Source organism: Ursus americanus, chromosome 31 (assembly GCF_024610735.1).
Source record: "Ursus americanus isolate L20-20 chromosome 31, mUrsAme1.1.p, whole genome shotgun sequence".
NCBI lineage: Eukaryota > Metazoa > Chordata > Mammalia > Carnivora > Ursidae > Ursus > Ursus americanus.
Genome location: NC_142157.1, coordinates 23321743 through 23348588, shown reverse-complemented (window position 1 = coordinate 23348588; position 26846 = coordinate 23321743). Strand labels below are relative to the sequence as shown.

General features: G+C 39.9%; 1 protein-coding gene across 1 annotated transcript in view; it reads right to left on the bottom strand.

Moving 5' to 3' along the window:
* Nucleotides 1-262: 262 nt before the first annotated feature.
* The window catches only part of ITGA8 (integrin subunit alpha 8), a 171386-nt gene continuing 144802 nt past the window's right edge, over nucleotides 263-26846 (bottom strand). Inside the window, exons 26-30 of the mRNA XM_045787904.2 lie at nucleotides 24160-24288; nucleotides 19750-19863; nucleotides 13394-13495; nucleotides 4814-4936; nucleotides 263-3132 (exon numbers count right to left, since the gene is read on the bottom strand). Of these exons, the coding sequence (XP_045643860.1) occupies nucleotides 3046-3132; nucleotides 4814-4936; nucleotides 13394-13495; nucleotides 19750-19863; nucleotides 24160-24288 (555 nt within the window). The 3' untranslated portion in view covers nucleotides 263-3045. The remainder of the gene's footprint in view (nucleotides 3133-4813; nucleotides 4937-13393; nucleotides 13496-19749; nucleotides 19864-24159; nucleotides 24289-26846) is intronic.

Genomic DNA, 26846 nt, shown 5'->3' with positions numbered 1-26846 from the left:
TTTAATCCACATATTATAAAAGTCACCCATTTAAAGTATACAATTCAATATTTTTTTGGTCTGTTCATGGAGTTATGCAAACATCACCACAATCTAAGTTTAGGACATTCTCTTCATCCCAAAGAAATGCTGTATTCTCACTCTTTCAAATTTCTTCCGTTAAATGTTTTTGTAATAATAGAAAATCAAAGCATAAAGACAGAAACTTTTGATCTCTGCCATTGTGGGAAAGCTTTACCTTGCATGTAAAACAAACCACAAGTACATCATCGTGTCTTTATTTTTTCATTTTATTAGTGACAAGGTAAATAGGTATGTGAAAATCTTCACAGATATCTACACATATATTTAAATAAAAGAAGAAAAAGAAAAGAGTTGAGTTGAAGGAGTGGGGTTTTGGTGGTGACTAGTCCATGTTGTTTGTTTACTCTATAAAAATCTCCCAAGTGCATGAAACTTGATTTGCCCATTTTTGCCACATCTTCAAAACCAGCTGCAAGAATTTCAATAGGGATTTCTAAAATATACATAGACTCTACATAGAGGCATGGTACAACGTGAATTATGAAAGCGATTGGCGATACTATATGGGAAGCAGATGCTCTCAGTGCATTGATAGAGTGTTCCTCAAGCAGAAGGGATGATCAGGAACTGATGACTGGTGGGTTCACCTGACCTCAGGTGTCCCCTTTCCTCCATTTGCTTCCACATCTGAGGAGGCAGAGGGGGCCACTGTGTGCATGATGGTCTTCTGTCAAGTGCCTGTAGGTAGCAGTGCCTATCCCTCTAAAAAGGACCACTCTTGGCTGGGACTGTGAGGAAGCCCCCAGACCCTGCTCCTTCTGCGTCTCAGTCTTGTTCCTGGCATCTCTACTTTTCTCTAGCTGTCTGTATGACCCGGTTCATGGGGTCCTACATTTATGGAGCCCTAGAAGTTCTGAGTTTCTTCACAAATGTTAGCTTAAAAGGCAGTGGGTATGTTTTCTCAGGGACCTTTTATGACCCCAAATCCTGAGGAGCTAATCCTTGTTGGCCCAAAGTCAGGCACGATGACAAGAGTTAGGGCATTACTTGGGGGCATTCCTCCAATTGTATACAGACAGCCACCACCCTGTAAAACCAATTCTACCTAGACGACTAACATGGAAGACCCCCAGAGGCTGGTTTGGGACCCTCAAACTCTCCGAAGCACCTGCAGTTCTCACCCACAGTCAACCATACACGCTGGGAGCCAGACTTCAGTCCTTACACACTTGAAACCGCTACCATGACAGGATTTAATTCACAAGTGGGAAAAATATGAACTGCATCAGAGTCTTCTTCCATGTGCCTTGCATTTGGTTTCCAATGAAGCTCTGCAGCTGTAGCCAAATGGCTTGCCTCCAGGTTAAGGCAGGACAGAAAATTTAGTGTCTGAGTTTGGCTCGTCTTTCAAATAAAGCGTGATTGTTGACATTGGGAATACAAATTTTCCAACTGCTTTGTAAACTGAAGGATTTTGGTCCACTTGCTCTACTATATGTAATATTCAGGATATTAATTAAAAAAATAACTAATGCCAGTGTAAACATGCTTTAGATACAAAGGTCTATAAAATATTGCACATAAATATAAAATTTGTTCAGCGTTTCTTCGGAGTAATTTTTCATTATCATAAAAAGGATACAAAATTGTGCAGATTATACGAATTTGGCTGGTCAAGTTTACCTCAAAAATGATGACAGTACACACGGTTATGGATTATTTACAAGAGTCTTAAATATCAATGTTTTGTGATTGTTAAATTTTAGATGACGGGAGAATAGCTTAACTGAAGATTATTTTCCAAAGGTAGGTACTATAAAGATTAGCAGTAAAAATGAGTAGTAAAGTTAGAATAGGCAATGGTAAATAAAATTCTTAGGAATCCCTTTTCTGGGTTCATCTCACATCTGTGTAACTTTATATTTCTTCCCCACGTATGCTTAACGTGTCTTCCCTGTGTATATAAATTTGAGGTATAATAGGGAAAATAGGTATTTAATCCCAAGCTAAATATTGGCGTTGCTTCTGATATTAAAAATAATGTTTACCCATATTGTAAAATTGCTTTTTTATTAATGGACTCTAGAAATTTTACCATTACTTTTAAACCACCAGACAGGTTCAGGAGTACCTTGAAATTTGTGTATTGCTAATTAAGTCAATGGGAAGACATTTTTTTCTATAAAAGCAACTATAAATACAACTTTTTGCAAAGCTAAGTTAAGCAGACGTGAGTTCCTGGAAAGTGCGAATAAAAGTGATTTCAGTTAGCAGGTGGCGTGGTATTAAGTGAAACTGTCTGCTTTTCCTTAACACTGTCTAAATGCTGAAGAAGCTCATTAATTTATCTGCACAAGATGGTTATCTTAGAAGGAAATTTAGTGAGTGATTTTGAAAACCAGCTAACCAAATTGTAATGTCCAAATCTTCTAGATGACCAGAACATCTGCCTAGAGACATGGAAAATAAATAAATAAATTGTTATCCTCAGTTACAAGATCATCTCTGTCGTTTCAAAAGTACTTTCACAGTACCAACAACATATGCTTGTCTCCCTGAGCCATAACTTCATTAGAAACGTTTCTTTTCTATAGGGAGGTGTCGAATATTCCGTTGGATGCAGTAGTGTTGGAAGGTTCGGTCCTAGTTCACCTTCCAAAGTTGATTGTGATTCAAACGGTTCATCTCTGGGGTTTGAGTTGGATTTACCTGGAAAGCAACTTGAGGTCCCATGCCCATTTCAGAGCATCTGCCAAAGACAGAACGACTGAAGCAAAAGATGTCTTCTATGATTGCTAATGGTTTCCACAGTGTTGAGGACGGATGTTACGTAGCCCAGAAGTGTCTCTGGGCTCTGTGGCAGCTTCTCCAAAGTGCAGCATAGATGAGGTGATATTTCTGGGGCCCTTCCATTTCCTAGGTTACTGGCAAGTACAGGGAAACCTTTATTGAACCTTTGTGTTCCTTCTTTTCCTTGAACAGGACCAGTGTTCACGTGTTTTGAGCTTGGGTTTTTGCTTCTCATGCCTCTGCGGCTTTCTCATCTGTCAATTGCTCCCGGTCATTCATATCATCTTGGGGGGGTCTTGCTCTGTCAAAGAATCCACACTATGAACAAGAGAAAAGAGGGCTATAAAATCAAGTCGTTCTGGGAACTGGGTGAAGCTCCTCATTCTAAAAATTTTCACTTTATACATTTTCTAAGGAAATCGGAGTTCTGTGGATATTATCTGTCCGATTCTCCAAATTAGGAGGGGAAAGTGGAATATTCTTTACCTGCAGAGAAGAATTCGTTGTATAGGGCAGAGGGTTTGGGTCCTTCTTCCTGCCATGTCGTGGTAGTGGGGGAATGTCCCTGTTTTGTATAATCCACTTGTGGACCTGGCCTTTTTTCCCTGAGATTATAGCCATAAGGCCCAAAGACTTCCTCTCTGCTTCTCTGTATGCTTTCTGGAGCCAGCAGAAGGGCTAACTGCTGAAGTAAACTGTAGGCTACCTTGGGTTGGAATTTAGGAAAAAGAGAGGAGATGCTTGCATATTGCTCTGTACTTGTGAGCACATAGCATACACAGGAAAAGTAGATTGGTCATTTCTTTCAATCCCAGAACATCTTAGTGACTTCCAAAGATCAACCAGAAACTTGAGGACGAAGTGATTCTAGAATCTTCACCCTCCTGAATTTCCATTAGTATTTAGCCTAGAAACCTGGAACCTTAATTCTTATTGATTGTTTCTTACACTGGAAGCCAAATTCACTGGGTTTCATTGATAACTATTGAGTTGTCTTTTTTTGCAGGACTAGTACCATATTCTGTCAATGGCCACATGTCATTGTATCATTTACAGAAACAAAGATACTATAAATAACAGAATAATATGAGTCTATTTCTAAAGGTAAACTATGCAGTAACCTCTGTAGGCTCAGGATGGCACAAAACAGCTTATGATAATGATCAGGAAGGCCGTATTTAACTCACATAGCAAGGATTTCTCAGTTTATTAAGCAAGCCACATATTGTTTTAAAATAAAAATACACCATGATTTTGGGGAACCACAACAATAGTGGCTAATTAAGATGAGACTGGGTTAATTACTCTTATAGTCATGTAATTGTGACACTGTTCCTATAAAAGCTCTGTGAAACTTGGCAGTCGTGTTGGTTTTGGGGCCAGAAATGAATGCCTATTGTAGATTTTTACAATAAACTTTAGTAAAACACATGAAAGAGCACATTAAATCTTCCTAATGGAGATGGACTAATTGGCAAGATAAAAAAAAAAAAAAACAAGTTCAAGAATATAACATGCACGATCTATTCGGCCTGATAGTCCAAGTATCAGTTAATTACTATATTAATCGCATCTGTGTAGTGCTTATAAAGAAACATCTCAGAGGATTGCTGATAGGACCACGTCAGTAAAAAGCTTGAGATCTTGATTAATTACACAAGAAAATGAAGGCTTCATAAAAAGATTTTCACTCCAAGCATATTGGAAAGAAGATCACAGGTCTCAGCTAAGAAAGTCTAACTCTCTCTGTATTTATTTACAAGAAATCTCAAGATAAAAGCAGCATTAAACACTCTTGGTCTTCTTAAATGTCAGCTAAAACAGGCATAGTAAGTTTGCCAAAACAAACATGATACAATTTTCCCGTTATGCCTTTTGTACTGTTAAAAATCTCCAAATCAGTCCTCTGGCATTGTCTTTTTAAATCTCTAGGTGTATCCTTGTAAATCCCCTCAGTGGCCTCTCTACTCAACAAGAAAAATAAAAGAAATAAACTTACCTTCCATAAAGCTAAGGTTAAGATGGCCAGAACCAATAATCCAAGAAGTATTGCTAGTATTATTACCCATAATGGGATTGAGAAGGAAACATTTGGGGTTGCCCAAATAACTGATGTCTTAATCTGAAATGGAAAATAAAGCAATTGAGCTCGAATTTGAAAACTACTGGGTGAAATAAAGTAGTAATTACCACTATAATACTGGGGGGTAGTTCTGAAAAGATCCATATAATAGTTGAAATCATCCCAGGGGAGATTTGAATGTCTACAGCCCTCAAACATAGATCTTAACAACCAGCACACTCTCAGGTCCCCTAGGTTGGATGGAATATCTAATTACGGACACCTGGTGTGTGTTTGGCTTAGAACAGCTCAGAAACCCTGGCATGGAATTGAGGTGGACCAAGGGTGAGAACCAACAAGGTGGAAAAGAATGACCTTAAATCGGGCTGGACCTTTTATGGCAGTAATGACTGAAAGTAGACCCTCTGGAAGGCCAAGACTGTCCACACACATTTCTCCACAGAACTGAGCTAACCTCATTGAGAGGTGAAATGAACCGGATCCATCAGACTGCTGAATGTGCAAAAAGATTAGAAATCACCTAATCTAACCCCCCATTTTACAGATGAGAAAATTGAGTCCCAGAGGGGCTAAGTGAGCAAAGTGAACGCTGATTGTCCAGATGCATTGGGGCTGCCTTCAATCCTAAGTCCAGTTTTCAGTTGCTGTTAGAACTCACTCCATTCCCCACTGTTGCAAGGGAATTTGGTGGAAAAGAAGACCCTCCCAGCAGAACTGCACGCTCAGTGTCTGTGAACCACCCCTTCCTCCCCACACGAGCAGAGCAGCTCTCCTGCCCATGGGCCCTTGGAGACCGTGCCCCTGAAGACCCAGATGGCAAAGAAGCTGTAGACCCCCAGACAAAACCAAGAAGAGACCCAGCCATGCTGTTAACACCTTATGCCAAAGAGAAGTAAAAATATTCTTGGATCTAAAATGTCATTCACCAAGGCAAGCCTATCTGGTTTTAGAGAGAAGTAAGCACTGCCTCAGTTAAACCAGTCCAAGTGCTCCTCGTTTTAACTGTGCTGGTTGGAAGGATCATGGGTCCAGTCCTGACACATCCTCAGGACCTCTAGGCCACAATTCTCTAACCCACCGATCAGGAGAGAATAGATGCATGGCGAAGGTCAGTGGGTCTGGGATGTGTCCTGGCTGGACATACATGGGTGTTTTCATAGCCTGCACCCAAGTATGGGGACCTGACCATGATCACCTCTTTCCTCTGCCTTCTTAACTACATTGGAGCATCTTGCCTGTGCGCTCCTCGGCTTGTCTGGCTTTTCATTGCTCCTTCATCTTGGTCCATTTCCCCCATGTGGTGAACATACTGATGACTTAATTCACTCAATTCTCCAGCCCCAGATATCATTTACTTCCAAACTAAACAAAGGCATCAACAGTAGTGAGACTGCTAGTCATTCCACATGCACAGCAGTGCCAGGGACTTGATCCCTACTCCTAGTGAGAAAGAGGCTGGCCTTAACCTGCTCACCATTATACCTTCCCCTTTGCCTGCTAACTCCTGTTGCCGAGCAGTCCCTATGTCATCCAACACATCAGCAGGAAGTACAGCTTTCCATGACCACGCTGGGATTAGTCTCCCCCTGCCTGCCACAGTCTAAGGACAGGACACATGGTGCATGAAGCAATTCACTGCAAGGACCCAAAGCAGTCATGATGCCACTGGATTCTGCAGCATGCGTAACTCATTCTACGCTGACCCTTTGCGTGTATACGGCTGCATGAGCAAGACAGGGACTGATGACTTCTCAATCACCTCTTTATATTCCTTTCCCTTTGTGAATTACATCTAGTAACACCTATGACATAAGTGCTCAATCCTCATCATAAGGTGCTCAGAGAAAGGACATGAAGTGGTCTTTCAAAATGATCCTAATATTACTGGAAGCAAAGACTCCTACAGTTTCAATAGTGAGAATTTCAGAATTTTGGAACCACAAGGGATAGTAGTGATCATGTACTCATTGGCCAGTCACAGTGACCTAGGAGAGAGAAAATCTGGAGACCTGGAAAATTCTGAGGTTTCGTTTCTTCTCTTTTTTCTCTTCTTTTCTTTTTTCTTTTCTTTTCTTTCTCTTTTCTTTTCTTCTTTTCTTTTCTCTTTTCTTCTTTTCTTTTCTCTTTTCTTTCTTCTCTTTTAAAGATTCTATTTATTTATTTGACACAGAGAGAGAGAGGGAACGCATGCATGCACAGGCAGGTAGAGCAGCAGGCAGAGGAAGAAGCAGATTCCCCACTGAGGACCCCGGGATCATGACCTGAGCTGAAGCCATCCAGGTGCCTCAGTTCTGAGGTTTCTTATAGATGTTTCTTCCCCCTGAGCTCTAAGTGCACTGAGGAAACAACATAGTTTCAGGCTATATTTGGTGCATGTGTTAAAGATCCTAAAATTTACTGATAGATAATTTACAGTAACACAAGCAACCATGCTTCTCCATCTTCCCTGTCCTGATTTACCTAACTAATATCTTAAATCGCCTCCCATGGTTTCATGTTAAACATAGGAAACAGTCCCAGTTTTGTGGAGATATATATATACATATAGATAGATAGATAGATAGATAGATAGATAGATCGATCGATCTATATATGGAACTAAAGGAGTTGAACGAAGGGCCAGAGGGCCACAGACTGTTCTGTTCAAATTGTTAGGTTAGTAAAAAGCAACTGGATGGGAGAAGAGCTACCAATGAACTTTGCTGGGTTTTTTTGCCACTTGGCTACTATAGGTTTTGATGCTATTATCTAAAAAACTGGTCATTCTGTAGAAACAGGTAGGAGAGGTCACTTACAAAGAGTTAAAATATGTGAAGGCTGTTCTTTTTTGCAGCAATAATGGAAAAATATGAATAAAATATTAAATTGAACAGGATATACTTATTAGGGTCTCTTGAAGCAGAAAACAGCTTTATAGGTATAATTACAAAATCTATTGGCTTTTCATTTGCATTCACTTCCAAAGACTCTGATAGCAGTTTCTTAAAAATGTCTGAGAGTAGATGATCCCTCCTGTCCTTTTCAGTTCCAAAATTCTGAAATTCTCATCACCAAAACCACCATCAGTCTGCTCCCAGTACATTATGCTCACTCAAAAAATACCATGCTATTCTCTTCTCTGAGTATTTTAAAAGTTAAGATTACACATGTCATGTACATTTCCTGTAAGTCATCATATGTAATTAACCAAGAGGAAAGGACAAAGAGTTTTAAAGGAAAGCAAACTGGAAAACTTTTCCCCTGCGCCTGCATTCTGCTTTTCTTGCCTGCTGCCTTTAGGACATCCACGTGGCACTGAGGCTGCCCAATCTTCTCAATCTAAAATGCGAGCAGCTGCAAAGACCTTCCTTGGCTCCTGGTGTTTTCCTAAACTTATCTAGGCTTTCCACCATATAGTCAAGAAGTCATTACACTGAGGACAGTGGAAATACAGAAAATCAACAACAGTGCCCCAGAGCATTTCTCCAGATTTCAAGTGCCGGGGAGCTAGTTGGTTGTTGCTGGAAAGAGGTGGATGAAAAGTCAAGGGTGACACATCACTGGAAGAGTCGTATGTGTCTTGGAAAGGGAGGTCTTTCTGAGGGCACATTGATTGGGGAGTCATGTGACACAATCGTGTATAAATGGCAATGGGGCATTTCATTCATGGGTGGAAACAGGTAAAGCCCAGCTTTTCCTGAAAGTCAGTGCTCTGTATAAATTAGAAACTTGAACTGCGGAGGCAAGCTTACTAGAGAAAAACTTAATTGATTACTTTTATGGACTAAAGCTTATTTAAATTTGTATTAGTGCTATGGAAATTATAGGATGGTTTTGGGAAAGCTTGCCAAGAAATAAAATGTTGGAAAATACTAAATAATAATAAGCCCACAAGAAACTTAGTTATCCATTGGATAACTAATAGGAAGAAAAATAGGTTTTAATTTTCGGTTTCTCATGACTAAGCAATGATTTAGTGTAATAATTTTTCATTCCTTTGAAATAAGATTTATTAAATACCCCATGTTCTCTGAAGCTCTGTAGGTATTATCATCAGCTCTAAGCTGGAACCTTCTGTAACCCTGGTATATATCAGTGCCATCCAATAGAAATATAATGTAAGCCACATGTGTAATTTAAGAATTTTCAGTGGCCACACTAAAAAAGAGGAAAAAGATGAGATATTAGTTTTAATAATTTATTTAACCCTAAACATCAAAATTATTATTTTAACATGCAATTGACATCAAAATATACATACATTTTAAACTCTGCCTTTTTTAAAATGAAGTTTCCAAAATTCAGTGTTGTTTTTTTTTTTTTTTTAATATTTGCAGCACATAACAACAAACTAGATTTTCAATGGTTAAAGAGAAATGTAGTCTCACAGAAAAAACACAGCTGCATTTAGTGGAAAAACATCTTATACTGCAACAGTGTTTAGGTTTACATTTAAATGAGTTAAAATAAAATGAAACTATTAGTTCAGTGTCACACTGGCCACCTCTCAAGGTACTCACTATCCACATGTGGCTGATGGCTGCTATATTGGACCACACAGCTCTAGAACAATCTGTATAATCTCACACATTTGCCCATTTACCTCAGTCCCTCCTTACAAGGTTCATTCATCAAGAAGGTGATCCCAAGGCAGAAGGTGGGGTATATTGAGGACTAACGGTTTCCTTTAAGAATATGGGCAAGTGATTATATATTTCAACTTCTTTAAGAAAGAAGGGTAATGTTGACTAACAGAAGTAAGTACTCAAAATTTAGGGAGAAAAACTCAAGGGTGTGCCATCTAATCAACAAACTGTTTCAGTTTATCTTCATGTATCAAGAACGTACAGCTATCTAAAGAAATGGCATAAAATTTTAACAATTCACTTATTAGAATTATCTGCAATTTTGGGACATGAGATCCATAAATTATAAGTGGTTTAGACTTTCTTAAAGTGATGCTAAGTAGGGAACATTTAATCACATCATAAATCTTGTTCTTTATTATGGTTGAAAGACCATAAACAAATTTTTAATATGCCTACATTTTATCATTGACATTTATGATATGTTTTTGTATATTTTGACAAAATACCAAGGTAGAAGGAAAAAGCTCTCTTGTATTTGCAACTGTAATTAATGTTGACATCTGTATTTATGTATCACAAAATCTTGTGTAAACATACTTCATAGGGGTCACAGGAATGTTTTAAATGAATGTACCAAGATACCCTACCTACAGTACCATTTAGAAGAAAATAATATCATAAAGAGGACCAGCTGGACCCACATTTTAACAACATTTAAATAACCCCTATGAGATAAGCAGTTTGAACTCCAAACAATTGTTTAATAATTCCATTTTAAGGATTTGAAATTGTGCTAACAAATGAAATGGTTCAGTTTTTATATGGAGGTTTTCAATAAGGATTCTCATGAACTCTTTTATAATAACTACTGTTGGAGTTGTACTAGACAATAATATTCCCTCCTAGGCGTCAGTGATGGAATTCAGCTTCAGCGACACGACACACAAATGCCAACGTTCGTTGCTAAGCAAGAAAAGTGTTCAAGTAACTGAATCCTGTTTTTTCTGCTGCGCTGTAATGATTGAGCAGTCAGTCATAGCCCTTTGCATCAGGCCACCTTTCCCTCACCTCTGAACACAGCCAAGGTCACGTTTCATGAGTTCATTCGTTACAAACACAAACATGCTGCAGGTAGCAGGTAGGGGATGCTCTTTTCTTCGATGTGTGAAGCTCACGTAGGGCTCCAGAAATGGTTGAATCATGACCACATTGACAACGGAATACAAACTAACTAATCATCCCACACAAAGGCCTAGGAAAACAATTCTCATTACAAAAGAAGTATTTGAGAGGGTTTCCCCATTGGCAGAGTATAGATGGAGCTCCTATGATTCTCAACCTATTCCAACTGATTGAGCACCTTAAAGCAATTCCCTTCTGTTGCATTCTTTTCAGATAAGAATGACCTTTGAGAGGAATTCACTATAAAACACATGAGCCAGCTCAAAGCACACCGTCTCAAACCAAGCCACAGGAAAATCGTTTCCCTGTAGCACAGAGCAAACTTTCTACCAGCCAGATCTCCACTCGGTCAGGTGTTGGGAGACCCGACAGCACCTTCATTCCTAAATGTTTTTCCAATAACCTTTCCATAAATGATGTGGTAAATCATCCACCTCAGATAATAAGGGTTTTAAAAAATGCAGTGACGAGGGTGGTGGGGATGGGGGAAAGCACATGTATCAGATGATTTTGTGGATCTCGAGATGAGTTGAGAACAGCAGGCTGTCACCTGCGGCCAGTACAGAAAGACCCAACACTGTTGACGCGATTGGCTGTAACATATGTTTCTGGTATGGAACACATGCTCTGAGAAAACAAAGGGACCCAGATTTATCTCCCTTCAGACAAGCCTTTGAACCTCTTTGGATGAACATTCTATATTAAAACCCAAAGCCTCTGTCTTCTAGGTTGAACGTAAATCCAAACTACGGCAGACATCTTGTGAGGGAAAGAAAGGCGAGCTAAATGAAGAAAGATGTGGCCGTCCTTACGTTAAAATGCCACCAAAGTTTAAGAAAATATTTTGACATTTCCAAGTTGGGGTTCCCTGACTTAGCCAGGGAGGGTGAGACATTCTGGGAGGGTTACTATTACTGAGACTTGAGGTGTACCTTGTTCCAGGTGTAATGCAGGGCTTCACAGACATCATTTTATTAACCTTCTCAACAATGCTTTCAGGTGAATATGGTTAACAGCCTTAGCGAGGTACAGTGAGTTCCTAAAGGTTCCCTAATTAAGGCAGGCAGAGCCAGGACAAAGCCCAGGAGAATGTATGTATGTATGTATGTATGTATGTATGTGTGTGTGTGTGTTTAGTAATACAATCCCACTTTTTTTCATTTTTTAAATTTAATTTTTTAAAATTTTACTTAAACGTAATTAATTAACATATAGTGTATTATTATTTTCAGAGGTAGAGTTTAGTGATTCGTCAGTTGCATAAAACACCCAGTGCTCATTCCATCAAGTGCCCTCCTTCATGCCCATCACCCAGTTACCCCATCCCCCCACCCCTTTTCCTCCAGCAGCCCTCAGTTTGTTTCTGAAACACATTTGAAATGTGGGTCTCGCTCTGTGTTACCTGACCCCGTGCTAGAGATCCCTAGTGCTTTTATTTTATTGTTTTATTTTTAATTTTTTAAAGTAGTTTCCACACCCAGGGTGGAGCCCAACATGGGGCTTGAACTCACGACCCTGAGATTAAGACCTGAGCTGAGATCAAGGGTCTGATGCTTAACCAATTGAGCCACCCAGGACCCCTCTCAGTGCTTTTAAAGCACAGTGCCAGGGCCCCACCCCAGCCCTCCTCAATCCTGATATTCGGGGTGAGGTCTTAGCATGTATATATCTTTAAAGTCTCATGTATGTTGATGCTTTGCATACTCAGGGTTGAAAATCACTAATCAATTGGATTCACCTAATTTAAATTACTGAAAGTAGATTAGGCTAGAAAGAGTAAGTTTTATAACTACATTTTAAGACCTAGGCCAATAAGACATCACGATAGTATTAACTTATATACCATCCGAAGCAGTGCCTCTCGAACTGTACTGTGTACCTGATGCCCTGATTGTGATAAAACGCAGATCCTGACTCAGCAGGTCTGGAGTGAGGCTTGTTTCTGGATTTCTGATGATTTGCTAGGTGATGCAGATGCTGCTGTCTGCAAACTGCACTGCGTGTAACAAAGACCTGGGAACCAGGGTTCAAGTGGGGGTTGTATCTACGGATTGACCCAGAGATGAAGATTTAAATCTTAGTATTCTTCCCCAGAGCTCTGGCTGTGATCACGTTCATTGTAAACGCAGGGTTTGGGTGACTGTGCCTGCTCATCCTCTGTCCCCTGTGTCCCTGTCCACTCTCCATGGGTTTGCCAAGCTGCCGAGGATGCCAGCAGTTGTGCTGTGACAGATAAACCCCCAACAGTGATGTTTAATAGCCTCAATTTTAAAATAACATTTCATTCAAATGAAGCTCATACTGTACTTTTTTTCAGGTGAAAATTATAGTTCTCTGCATAGAAAGGAAAGATGACTAAGGTCATCCAGCTGTCCCTAGGGAAGAGCATCCTCCCCTCCCCTTCCCACCTCACTCACCATGCTGTCCTTAAATTAAACAATCAGGACGATTGCAGTATAATGATCATTGCTATCTGGACTTCTTCCAAATAAAATGGCTTGATGAAAAAGTGGTATTAGTCCTGCACTGTGATTTTTCTGAATAGGAATTGACATTGAAAGTTTAAAACTTTGATCAAGCAACACTAAGTCATTTCCAGACCGAGATAAAAAAATAGTGATCCAGAGAAGGAAACTTTACTCAAGTCAGTGTGATAAGCAATTAAATGTAGCATAAGCTGAACAGTGATTTAAAAAATAATTAGTTCAATGAAATTATTGTGTCTCTCTGTTTTTCAGATACTCACTGCTATGCTTCCCTCTGGGAGTTTTGCTGGCTGATCTTTATAAGGCATCTTCTTCACTTTGAAGGACACCAGGGATGCAAGAGAATAGGGATCATTTTTTCTCTGAAATTAAAAATATTTATTTAAATGTATTCCATGTAAATCTTTAAAAAGTTATACAGACAGCCATCCAGTTGTTTTCAGTGTTTTCCATTTCCAAAGCAAAATTTCATTTTTCCTTCTTTTTTCTTTTTTTCTCTCTAAAAATTGTTTTCCCCATCCAGTCATCCTATCCTTCTATCCATCTCTCCATCATACATCCAGACATCCTTTAAGACATCCATCCCTCTGTCCATCCAACTGCCCACCCAGCCATTCATCCTCTAATACTTGCTACAATGAGGTTCAAATAAAAACAGAAAATTGGAGTCCTAAAAGGGAGCAAGCACAAGGATTAATAGAGTTGCTGCTAGTGTAGAACAAAGGGGAGATATAGCAGGTTATAAAATTCTTATTATCTGATAGAGGGAAATATTTTAGGAGCGAGACTGATACTAAATTATAAAGAAATTTATCACATTTCATCTGTTATAGAAGACCCAGAGAAGGCTCTCTTAGTCTCAGCACTGTTGGGATTTTGGGGTTGGATGGGGGACTGTCCTGAGCATTGGAGGATGTGTAGCAGTATCTCTGGTCTCTACCCTGGATGCCAGTAACACCTCTACCCGAGTTGTGACAACCAAAAGTGTCTCTAATTATTGTCAGTGTCCCCCAGGGAGCAAAATCCCCTTGATTAAGAACCACTGACTTAGAGCCATAGAGTTTTTGATAAAACTTTACAGTAAATTTTTTGTTGTTGTTTAATTGGTTCTCATATTAACTGTTGATTAAAGTCAAAGGAAAATATTTAAGACTAAGTCAAGGAATGTAAATTTTGAGAATGTAAATTTCTGTGGTTCCCCACCATTTAACTTGAGACAGTGATTAGAGCTATCCAGTCTTGGGCTGTAGCTGGTTCATAATAGCTCTTGAGAGCAGACTTAAAATTTCTGGAATTTTGAGTATAAGTTGTTAAACGGAGTCATTTTTAAAACTTCTATATATGTACATTTCAGAAAATTATATTTTTAAAAAGGTAATACACACCAAAAACTCAGTATTTATTAATTATTTTATTGTATCTTACTAGTATCTGTGCTCTGGATATTATTTAAGTCTGTTGTATCTGGAAGGGGAGCTACCATACTATGGTGTGCTAATGCTTCTCTTTCCAACTCCAGATTTGGTGATGTCATGCTGGCGGCTTGGAATTAGCCATGGTGGGAATATTTACACCATGAGAATCAGCAAATGCTACACATTGGAGCGTCCCCCCTCCCACAGAGCAGTTTATTAAACATTCACCAGCACTACACCATTTATAATCCAATGTTGGGTTTCTTAAGGCCAATCCATCAAGTTGGAGAGTAACAATTTTGTTTACATTTTTTTTACAAAGTTGTTTTTTTTTTTTCTGTGACTGAATTTTTTTCTCCCTTCAATGAATCTCATTTCCTCTAGATGATAAGGACAGGCCAGAGTATGCAAAACTTTTAAATACTTAAAATCACTATATCTTTGACTTTTTCTTTCTTTCTACTCCAACATTCCTGGATAAGTAACTTTATTCACTTGGAAACATTATTTTTTCGTTGTCATTCTTCTGATGTTCTCTTGTCTCCTGGCTTTTCCATTTTGGATTTTTGTTTGTTTGTTTGTATGAGAAGTGTTTTTTAAAACGTGGAAAATTTTGGTCATAAAATCTGGCATGTACTTGGTGATTTAAATCTACCTTCTTTACCACCCTGCCTGGTAGGCACAGAAGGAACATGACCAAATTCTGGTCATGAGATTCTGTGCGTAAGGATCACAATTACATACTCACATGTGTGTCCATGCTCCCCAAACTCCAATGATCAAGTTTTCTCTTGTCTCCAAGTTCAATTTAAAAAATTGACGGAAAATAATTCTCTTGCTCTTCAAGTCTTATCTTTGAGGAACAAATCAACAGAGACCGCCACCTCTGTCTCAACTCTAGATGGGAAGTTTTGTCCTGCCTGATCCTGCATTTATGAATATGGAAGTTTCTTAATGAATAAAAGGCGGTATTTGAACTCTAGAATGTAGAACACGGAGAAACAGGTTTCTCTGAGGGGATTTCCATTCATCTCTTTCCTTTACCCCCTTTTGGCCACAGTTTGATTTCTCCTCATGTTTTACTTCATCACCAATCCTTAGTATCCTTTCCAGTGGTTCACAGTGTCCTGGGCTCTGCTGAGTTTCAGAAACACCCGGGATCAGGCTCAGGGATTCTGATCCAGAAAGATGAGGATGAAACTGTATTTGTCCTTCATTGTTTGCAATTTTGACATTGTTGTTTAACTTATTATTTGTCTCTATTACTTTTCTCCCCGACAAGATTATATAGAAATAGAGGGTGTAAACCATGGATATAATGTTTATATCCTCCACAGCACCTCAAACAGCATCAACTCTGGCTGACTGACCACGTAAATGGACAGTGAATGAACCCTCCCACCCCATATAACACCCATTTGATAGCACCTTATAGAAGGTTTAGTTCTTTCGATGGTTGAATTGGACCCCTTCCACTATCAACTAGACTAGAAAGTTCAAGAAGTTGTAAGAAAGGTAGTGACATAAAATGCGGGCTGCAGTTCATGAAAATGAGCTGTTGACCTGCCCCTCCACTGTTTGATTCAGTGACGCAAACTGACAAGAGTCTGGGGTCTGAACAAATTAAGGTTGTAACAATACAACTCTTAGATGGACCTACTCCTTATTTTAAATTATTCTCCAAAACCAAGGTTTCTTCCACCCTCTTCAATAGGAAAATGCATTTTTTTTTCATTTTTCTAAGATGCTGGAGCTCCAAGGAATGGGGAATGTAAGCAGTTAGGCTATGATCAGCTGGGGCGGCACCAAAGATACGCTAGTCTTATGACTGCAGGTGAAAGGCATGGCACAGGTAAGTATTTAATTCATGAACAACAGTTATGAGCAGAGTCACGTTATTGACTCCACATTCTAAGTTGAATGCTTTCAGCCGTGGTCTTCATATAACGACTACATATTCTTATGTTTAAAAGAAATGTCATCTTCCATGTAGCAATCCACTTAGGTAATAGCAATCACTGCCATATTGCAGGCAATTTAGGACTGAAAAAGCAGCTGGAGTTAATATCCCTTGACAATATCTTGGACCTCCAGCCTGCCCCAGCTAGCTATTAATCCTCAGAAAATGCCCTGTTCCTCTGTCATTGCTGCGTCATTTCGACCATGGTTTGCACCTCACTAGCTGCCTCTATTATGCACTTTTGCACAATGATTTGCTTATGGTCTTGGTACTAATAAAAGTCCTCTAGTTGGTAACCAACGGAGAGTGAGGCTTTGGAATTGGTTAAATACATAGTGTGGCTGGTAACGTCACGAGCCCTTCCACTCCTACCTTCCCACTGCTTAATTCTTTCTTAAGAATTCTTTCTGATCACATAGCCCATGTTTAAGTACTCAGCATTCGCCAGAAACAAAGCCTTGTGAGATGAAAAAATCCAAGCAATTACTGGTAAAATCTTACCCCGTGAAGGATTGTTTCAAGCAACAATCACAGGACAGGATATCATTTAGGACTAATCTAAATAAAATCTTTTTCTGACCGGTTTGCATGTTCACCAAGTGGACAGAAACAAACATAATGCAGCAAATCATGTCATGCAAGAATTGTAAACTTTCCAGTTTGGATTAGGAAGGCAGAAAATGTTTACCTCCTTCTGGATTGCATGACAAAACCATTAAAGAGCTCCAGTATGTAGTATATTCTTAGAGCGGGAAAGGCAGGGAGGGAACAAAAGGGAGAGAGACTGCAATGAGACACTCCTCTTTGGCACTTAGCTTCCAAGACAGGAATAAGCAGAAACTGGGTGTGTGGAAATGTGGGCTATGGCTGTGGGTAAGTGCTGGTGACTTGAGCCACTCTCTCTGGTCTTGGTTTTGGCTCACATCATGATCTCAGGGTGCTGGGATCATCGAGCAGTAGGGAGCCTGCTCGAGATTCCCTCTCTCCTTCTGCCCCTCCCCCTGCTCTCTCTCTCTCAAATAAGTTAATCTTTAAAAAAATAAAATAATCATGTTTCCCTCGACTGTGGTGTCATAATGATTTTAGTCCCGCTTCACCAAAAAGTTATTCTCCCTTATTTCAGTAGGATGCGATGCCCAAAGCAATAGAAGGAATGTATGGTTATCATTGAAGACTGTGTGGGCTTGGGAATTCAGTGAGACTGCTCTCCTCAACTCCTCAACTCTGAGGTAAGAAGTAACAACCCAAAAGCAGAGCGACCATGAGCAAACTGATGGAAAGGAAGTGATACCTGAAGAGGTGCCTGGTGCAGAGTTGGCTCTCCATGGGTATTTGTTTAGTGAATGAATGAATAATGGTTTAACTAAAGAAAAAAAATCAAAAATCAAATAAATTGTGTACTGCACTTCTCCCTGGTTCAGGCATTCAAAACTGGGGGTGATTTTGCCCCCGGGGGACGTTGGCAATGTCTGGAGACAGTTTTGATGGGTTGCATCTAGTGGGTGGGAGGCCAGACATGCTGCTAAGCATCCCATAATGCACTTCCTATAAAGCATTCTAGAATCCTATAGTGATAGGTCCCCCACAACACAGAATGATCTGATTTGAAATAGTATGCCAAGATTAAGAAACCCTGCCTTAGGTTAAGAAAAACAAAAACAAAAACAAAAAAACACTTCACAATCACTGTTTCAAATACCTTTAACTTTCCTTCTATTTATTTTAGAAACAAATAAGATTTGTGAGACTACAGAAAGTATTTTGAATCCCAGAAAACATGAAAATCCAGAGCTATGAAATTCTGTATTTATTAGTTAGACTCAAAAGGATTTGATTTTCTACGGTGCAATGAGCCAGATGAATTTTTTAGTAGTTAAAACATGAGCAAGAATGCGTAGATTTGGTAGGGTTTTTAATTTAGCTTGTTTCCCCCTCTCTAGATCCTTTCTAAACAACAAGGTCCCCACATAGTAATATCACTTAAATAAATAGCTCTTTCCCAATGGAAAAAATTAATTTGTTTAGTATAAAAGAGATCTTAAACCTTTAAAATGCACACAATCTGTGGAATTATCTGTGGCAGTGTGGGATGCCACAGTAGAGACAAACAGAAGCAGCCAAGAATCTACTAATCACACATATGTGGAAGGTCACGGAGGTGTGTCCTGACTGGAGCCCAGGCTGTGGGAATCTCCCTTTTCCCTTCTTCATTGATTTCTGTTTTCACCCTTGTGGGCTTACACTGTGTTGTTGTACTCACCATCATTCCACTGACTACTATTTACTGAAGAACTACTGTGTGCTGGGCACTGGGTAGAAAGTGGTGAGCTAAAGAGGTTTATTTGAATCTAAGTTACGGTCTAAAGGTCTTAGGGACCCAGGATATTTACATGGTCTTCACCTAAAAGATGAAGGAATATTACTCAGCCACCAAAAAAGAAAGAAATCCTGCCTTTTATGACAACACAGATGGACGAGGAGGGCCTTACGCTAAATGAAATGAGTCAGAGAAAGACAAATACTGTATGACATCATTTACATGTGGAATCTAGAGAAGCAGAACTTGGAAATAGAGTAGATCGGGTTGGTGGTTGCCAGGGGCTGGGGCTGGGGGAATTGGGGAGATGGTCAAAGGGTACAAACTTCCAGCTACATGATGAATAAGTTCTGGGTATCTAATGTATAATTAACAATACCATACTGTGTTCTTGAGAGCGGTTAAGAGAGTAGATCTCATCTGCCCTCCACACACACACAAAGGTAATTACATGAGGGGATGGAGGTATGAACTAATTTCAGTGTAGTAACCATTCCAAAACATATATATGTCTCCAATCTTATGCTATACACCTTAAACTTATGTATGTTATATGTCAACAATATTGCAATAAAGCTGGAAAAAAAAAATGTCTTCCCCTGATGGGAAAGATGACCAGCTGATCTTGGCTCAATTTTTCCATAGACACTTCTTTTGAACAATTTTAAAAATTAAAAAATTAAAATATTTTAAAGAAATTAATAAAAAGTATTAAGTTAAAAATTAAAATTAAACCTAAAATTTTTTTAAATGAAAAAATTCAAATTTTTTTAAATTTAAAAATGAAACATGAATCGTTGAACACTACATCAAAAACTAATGACATACTATATGTTGGCTAATAATAAAAAAATTAAATTAAATTAAAATCCTTTCTAGAAAAACTTCCCAGCTTAGCATGTGCATGTCCGTTAGTGTTGTTACCTGGAGGAAGGTCTTGGCCCATAACCGTGACCTGACTTTTAGGACGGAGCTTTCTCCTCCTTCTAGCCGCCCCACTGCACAGGAGATTTGTAAGCACTCGATATTTGTACAGTTCTGCAAAAAAAAAAAAAAAAAAAAAAAAAAAAGCCAACAGCAGTGGTGGCCAATCAGTGTCTTTAAATTGTGGTGGAAAATCAACATCGAAGTCAGCTTATCTGCACTGTATTTTCTCAGAAGTCACCACCTAATTCACAAATTATTCATTTAAATGACAATCAATTATATTGAAACAACCAAGAGAAAACACAGTTTGGTAGTAATGATGCTTCACTTTTACTGGTAATGTAGAGATAAAATGGAACGTTAAATACAACGTAAGATTTAAGCTTTTTTTTCTTTTCTAAGGACTTAAAACAGTCCTCCTGCTGCAGTGATTGGATTGTTCTGTTTCAATTTCATTTCTCAGAAGGTGGGAAGACATTTCTTATAGACATTTATAACACCTGACCTTGGACTAAGCGAGCCCCGGAAAGGCTTTAGAGGAAACTCCCTGTATCTATGTTATCTCAAAGACCCAGTGTTATCAACCCATTTGTTCTAAAACATTCTTCTAAATTACTTTTTGATTATAAAGCAGAATCTTCTTCGAGTTCTGTCCATTAAGCTGTTCTTTAACTAGTTGCTAGTTTTGCCAACTTACAATGGGTAACTTTTACTATGTGAAATGTGTGTTCCAGGGAAGTATTCATTATGAGGACATTCTACCTGTCAAATCTTATTTTCTGATTGGATCCGGTATGGAAATAAATGGATACCTCACATCCATTTTCTGTGTACCCATGTACAGGATGATACTTCTTGAATTGTACTCCCTCACTGATTTGAATTTATCATGTGGGCTATGCTTTATTTATTTCTCATGTCTCAAGCACTGGGCTCCGGCCTATCGATGCTCAGTAAACGTTAGTTTATTGAATAGTATGAGCAGGATTTAACTGAGGCATTTCACTTTAATGAAATTGCTAAACCACAGAGTAACTTGAGGGACGTATTGGCATGAAAATCTTTTCCGAGAACCTCTGAATTTTCTAAAAGCAAAGCAATCAGTAAGGCGTATCTGATAAATTCCAGGGAGGTCAGATTTCGACATGCTGCTTCCAAATTCAGGTGGCGGGGCTGTTCTTGTTCTACTAGGGTTGGGTGCTGAGGTGTTGGGGTTTTGTTCCTCCAGCAGGAGCAGGAATTCTCGAAGCGCTGCAGTTCATGTCCCCTGCGAGGACCCTCGTGTTTACCTACACTTCATTACCGACATGCTGTGTATCTCCAGTCCCACCCTCTGGAGGCAAAGGAGGCGAGTGAGAAGGAGGTGATTCTTGTGAGCCCCCTGGAGCTGTTGGTCCTAGTGAGCTAGCTCCGTTGGAGGCTTCTGGAGAAGATGGTGCTCAGAATGAGTCTTGAAGGGTGAGAAAGAGTGACCTAGCCATCTAGGCAGACAGGGACAAGACCAGTGCCTGTTCAGAAAAGGGGTGTTCAGGGTCAGGGTGGACAGGTGGAAATGAGAGAGGAATGAGAGAAAGTCTAGGTGGTAAAGAATGTTCCTATTTGAGCCAAGGAATTTTGATTCTATTCAGAGGGTCCCATTTAAGCAAGGGCTATGATTGAGTTTGGGTTTTAGGGGCAGGTGGTATGGAAGGCAAGAATGGGGGGAGGAGAGTGGGAAGCAAGAGGGTGACAAGGGCTTGTTGCAAGAGTCCAAGGGAGAGGGGAGGAGGCCCTGAACTGAGGCACGGGGACAGAGAGAGAAAGACAAAGCTCAGGGAAGTTCAGGAAGTAGAATGGGACAATTGGTGACAAAATGGAAGTTGGGATGAAGGAGAGGGAGGACTGGAGGGAGGACTAGAGGGAACCCTTTTGGCTTGGGAAGCCAAGTGGATGGACCCTGGCATTACTGAGATTGGGAATTCTAAAGGAGAAGCACATTCTGGGGGTCATGGAGATGGAATTCTGGACGCGTTGGGGCTGGGGTGGCTGTCAGAGGAAAGTATACTCTGAGCCCCTCAAGTCCAGAGTGCAGTAGGGATGGCTAAGATGGCAGGAGGCTCGGCATGGCTGGAGTTCATGATTGTTGAAAGCATTTCCCTGAAGGAGCAAAGTCTGTGGAAGAGGGGAAGGGTCCCGAGGATGGAGTCCTGAGGTACACGGGCGACAGAGGATGGGCAGAGAAGAAGCCCACAAACAATTTTAAGAACGCTCAGGCCAACAGACTGGAAGAGAACCAGGGGAGCGTGTTTTGTCGGAGGCCAAGGGACGGGATGGTTTCAGGAAAAGTTAACAGAATCTTATGCAGAAGACGGTTTGAAAGAAAAGGTTTCTGTAAGCTGAGTAGGGAAAGGGACAAGAAGAAAGCCTGCCGAGCAGGGGATGTTATGGTCATTATAAGAGCAGCACGGGCCTGAGATGAGAAAGGCAAGGACGTTCTTGGGTGGAGGAGAAATATATTTCAGTGCTACGGATACAAATTTTTCCTATGCAAATTGGAAATTATGATCCCAACACAGGATGTTGGCATTTTGCACTTTTAAATTCCTAATCAGAAATGGGATTCAGTAAGTTGTTTTTAACTAAACAAAAACCGTAGGAGGTCTTATTTAACTTTTGATTTTAGAATAAACTTTGTATAATCACTTTCTATCCAGAACTGTTTTGACTTGAGGACATGGGGAGGCGTATGATTTGCAATTTTCAAACCAATAAGAGACAAAGAGAATAAAGCATGAGTTAACGAAGTCAGAAATGGAAATCAAGAATTGCCTTGCTTTCACCCGCAAGTAATAAGTTTCTGTGATATTCAGGAGTTAAAAATCATCTCATATTAAAAATCTTTAATGAGAAAGAATGGGAGGGAAAAAACCTGACCCTGCAACAGAAGTGCATATAATTTTCAAAAGAATTTTAGTTATTGATCTCTCCTGCCTCAGTGTACTTATGAGACTTACACTAAAGCAGAAACTGAAAAACGTAAGTGAACCCTGATTTTCTAAATTGTTGGTCCCGATAGGTTTGGACACTGGTTCTCCAGAGGGCTTTCACATTGATACTGCATATTAGAATTCTATAGGTGCCAATCATTGTTTTCTTTTTTAAAAATTTGTTAAATTTTTTATTGAGGTATAATTGACACATGACATTATATTAGTTTCAGTTGTATGACATAATGATTCAATGTTTGTATATATTGTGAAATGATCGCCACAATGAGTCTAGTTACTATCCATCACCACATAGTTATAGTTTTTTTATGATCTTGAAGAGCTTTTAAGATGCGCTTTCTTAACACCTATCAAATATGTGATACAATATTATTAAGTGTAGTACCAGTCTGTACACCACATCCCCAGGACTTAATTATTGTTTTCTGTTCTACTTTTCCTCTTGGAGGCTTTCTTTAAATGATAATATGTGGGATTTTATTAATATCCTAAACTGAATAGCATAACTATTTCCTACTCTTAGGTTTTGAAAAACATTACCATGCCATAAAAGTTTACAGGGACTTGAATCAAAATCTGCCACCCGCCTTAGCTTTTTGTCAGGTTAACTTTAGGTACTTCTATTATAATAAACATTTCTCTCTTGATTTAAGTTTAACTGAATAAGTGAGACTTGCTCGATACACATTTCTGTCCATTTCCATGTTTGAAACTTTTTATGAATATTAGAACATGTTCAGGACACATTAAAACAAAACATTTTAGCTTTTTAAAAAAATTTTAGCCACTTTTAAGTGTAGAGTTTAGTGGTATTAACATTCACCTTGGAATGAGTGAGAGAATTGAATTGAAAATACTGACTCTCGAGTGCTCTCCACAGTTTTGCAAAGGGTTGACTAAGTTCAGGATAGATCTACCACAGCTCCCCGTGCTAAGATTCTGCAGGGTTTGGGCCCAGGAAATCAGAAGACCCCATTCTTGCCTCTTCTGGACCAGCAGAGGAATCTGAGATGCAGGGACACGTGCGACCTCCCCCCACCCCCGCCCCCCAGCCCCCAAAGTGCTGCCCCAGTTCCTTCCACACTGTCAGAGTTTCAGGGTCTGGGCATGGGCTCACAGTGGGAGCTTTGTGTTTTGCAAATGCATTGCATGCCATGTTTTAGGTTTTTATCATTATTTTTCTAACGTGGCCTGCATAGCAGGTTTAGAAGAGTGAAAATACTATAAGGCAAATACGCCTTTGTCCGCAGGGAAGAGTCACTTACATGACTCACAATGTGCGTGTACGGCCAAACCATGGCAGGCATATCTGAGCATTGAAAGAGACGGAGAAACAATAGTTGAAGTTCAAACCTTCTGTGTGTGGCAGTTCTGTCCAATCCAGTCTCCTCTCGGATCTGCGCACACTGGGATAACTCACCAGGATTTTTGCAGGGCTCTGTCTGTGGGGCTCCGGCATCCGCACATCTCTCTTCCTGACAAGATGAGGGATGGTCGAATTTCGTAAAAAGGCGCTCAGCTCGGGGGTGTCCTCTGGGGGAGCAGCGGGCTGCAAAGAGAAAGCAAGAGATAGCACGTCAGTCTCATAAATGCTTGTCAACTTTTCAATAGCCTTGAACTCCAGGTATGTTCCCACTCTGGCCAGGAGTCACAAGAGAAGCCAGACCCATCCTGATTTGCCAGCAGTGTGTTCGACCACAAAATGAAATGCATGGACAAGGAACTAGCCTTCCCATTCTCCAACCATAGGAGCTCTTGAAGGATGGGGAATGCTTTTTTGGAAAGTTTATCTTGTAAGGATCAGATTTTAAGCAGAAGTGATTTCCCCAGAAGGAAGTGACTTTTCAGGCCTGAGTCATTATTTTCCTGTCGCGTTCCCTTCATCCTATATCGGTGCTGGTGAAGCTCAGGAACATTCTGTGTGGTGAGAGGGATCCTGAGGTAGCAGAAAGGTGAGGCACTGGCCATGGGGAAACAGCCTGATGTAGTCAAGCACCCAACATCAGCCTATCTGAGCCCCACACTCCTGAAGTTGTAAGAAATGCTCCCTCAGGAGTGAATCGTGTTCTGATAAAAATGACTTTTCCAAAGCATGCCACATGAACATTGTGCTGTAAGGGAGCTTGTTTTCAGCCCTGAATTTGTTTTGCGAGTGTTCTAGAACTTATGATTTTATCTCAGGCTCCTTGCCGGGTACATCTGATAGCTGAATAAATATTTTGAAAGTGCCAATAAATCACACATAATAATATCCCATTAAAATTCTTCATTTTAGACTGACTATAGAACCTTAATTTTCTACCCCTGCCCCAAGTCCCCCAAACACATGTTCTTTTAAATGGTTTCTCTTTGTTGTCACAGGAGCAGTGACAGTATGCTCATTTCTGTGGGGTCAAGAAAGATATTCCTATATTGTAGATGCACCGTGCACCACAGAAAATAAAATGATTGTGCTCAGCATGTCCTAAGACCCTAGAAAAACCTACTGGATAAACAGAAAGATAGAGTTCACATTCCTTAGTATGCCGTGCACAGCCCCCATATACTGGCCTCAGACTACTGCTCCAGCCTCATTTCTTACCAAGAACCCTCCACACCCTGCTCTGCAATGTGCAAAGCCACTGTCCATTCCTGATGGGCAACAGGTTGATTCCCGGGCCCCTGTGTGACGTTCCATGCGATAGCTCTATTCTCCCATCAGCACCCACCGAGCTGTGCAGTACCTGCCCGCTGACTGGCCTGAGGTGCCCAGTGAGAAAATGTAAAATGATAAGCATAGAGTCACATACAACATCCAAGGCAGTCTCAGGAAACAGGGAGAGGAAGAAGATCCAGTGAGGAAACGTGAGATGGGAGAAATCGGATGCAAGAGACAATCCAGGAGAGCAGGAAAGTGGGAATCCAGGGAAGCCTAAGGAACAGAAAGGTGCAGAAATAAAGGAGTCACTAAGAATGTCAAGTCCTGCAGAGGAGTCAAGAATTAGGACTAAAAGTAATCATTGAATTTTGTCACGTAAGAAATTACGGACATAACGATCCAGCAGTTTCACTCTGGGTATTTACCGGAAGAAAACAAAACCACTAGCTTGAAAAGACATATGCCTCTCCATGTGCACTGCAGCTTTATTTACAGTCGCCAAGATACAGAAGCAGCCTAAAAGTGAATAGATGTGGTGTAGACACACACACGCGCGTGCGCACCCATGCACACCAAAATGTTATTCAAACATAAAAAAGGAAATCCTGGATGGATGACCTTGTGGACATTATGTTAAGTGAACTAAGACAGAGAAAGACAAATTCCATGTGGAATCTAAAAAAAAAAAAAAAAAAAGAAAGAGAAAAGACCACCAAAACCCCAAACCCAAACCAAACCCTTAACTCATAGATACAAAGAACAGATTGGTGATTGCCACAGTTGGGGGGGGGGTGCTGGTGAGTGGGTGAAATGGGTGAAAGTGGTCAAAAAGTATAAACTTCCAGTTACAAAATAAGTAAGTCCTAGGGTATAGTGACCATAATTACCAATACTGTGTTGCATGTCTAGAAGTCACTAAGAGAGTAGATCTTAAAAGTTCTCATCACAAGGAAAAAAATGTGTAACTCTGCATGGTGATGGATGTGAACTAGACTTACTATGGTGATCATTTCACAATGTATACAAATACCCAATCATGTTGTACACCTGAAACTAATATGTGATATGTCAATTATATCTCAATGTAAAAAAAGAAAAAAGAATTTATAGATGCCCTTTGCTGAGCAGGGGATGGGTATGGGTGGAAATTGATCTGCAGAAGCCGAAGGGTGAATGCATTCAGACAAATGGATAATTATTTGAAAAAGTATAAAATTAAATCTCTATCTTATTCTCATATTGAAGCAAATCCCCCATGGCTCAGAGATGAGATGCAGTGGTGTCCTCCAAATAAGAAAGCGCCAAAAGAAAACAAAATAAAACATGGATGTTATTAGTTGCTATTTATAATGGAAACAGGATAGTAACATAAAACTTTGTGGATAGATTCCTTGTTAAATAAATTATGACATTTATGCAAAAGACCACTGGGCACTTTTTAAAAATGACGTAGAGCTATATAGTAATTT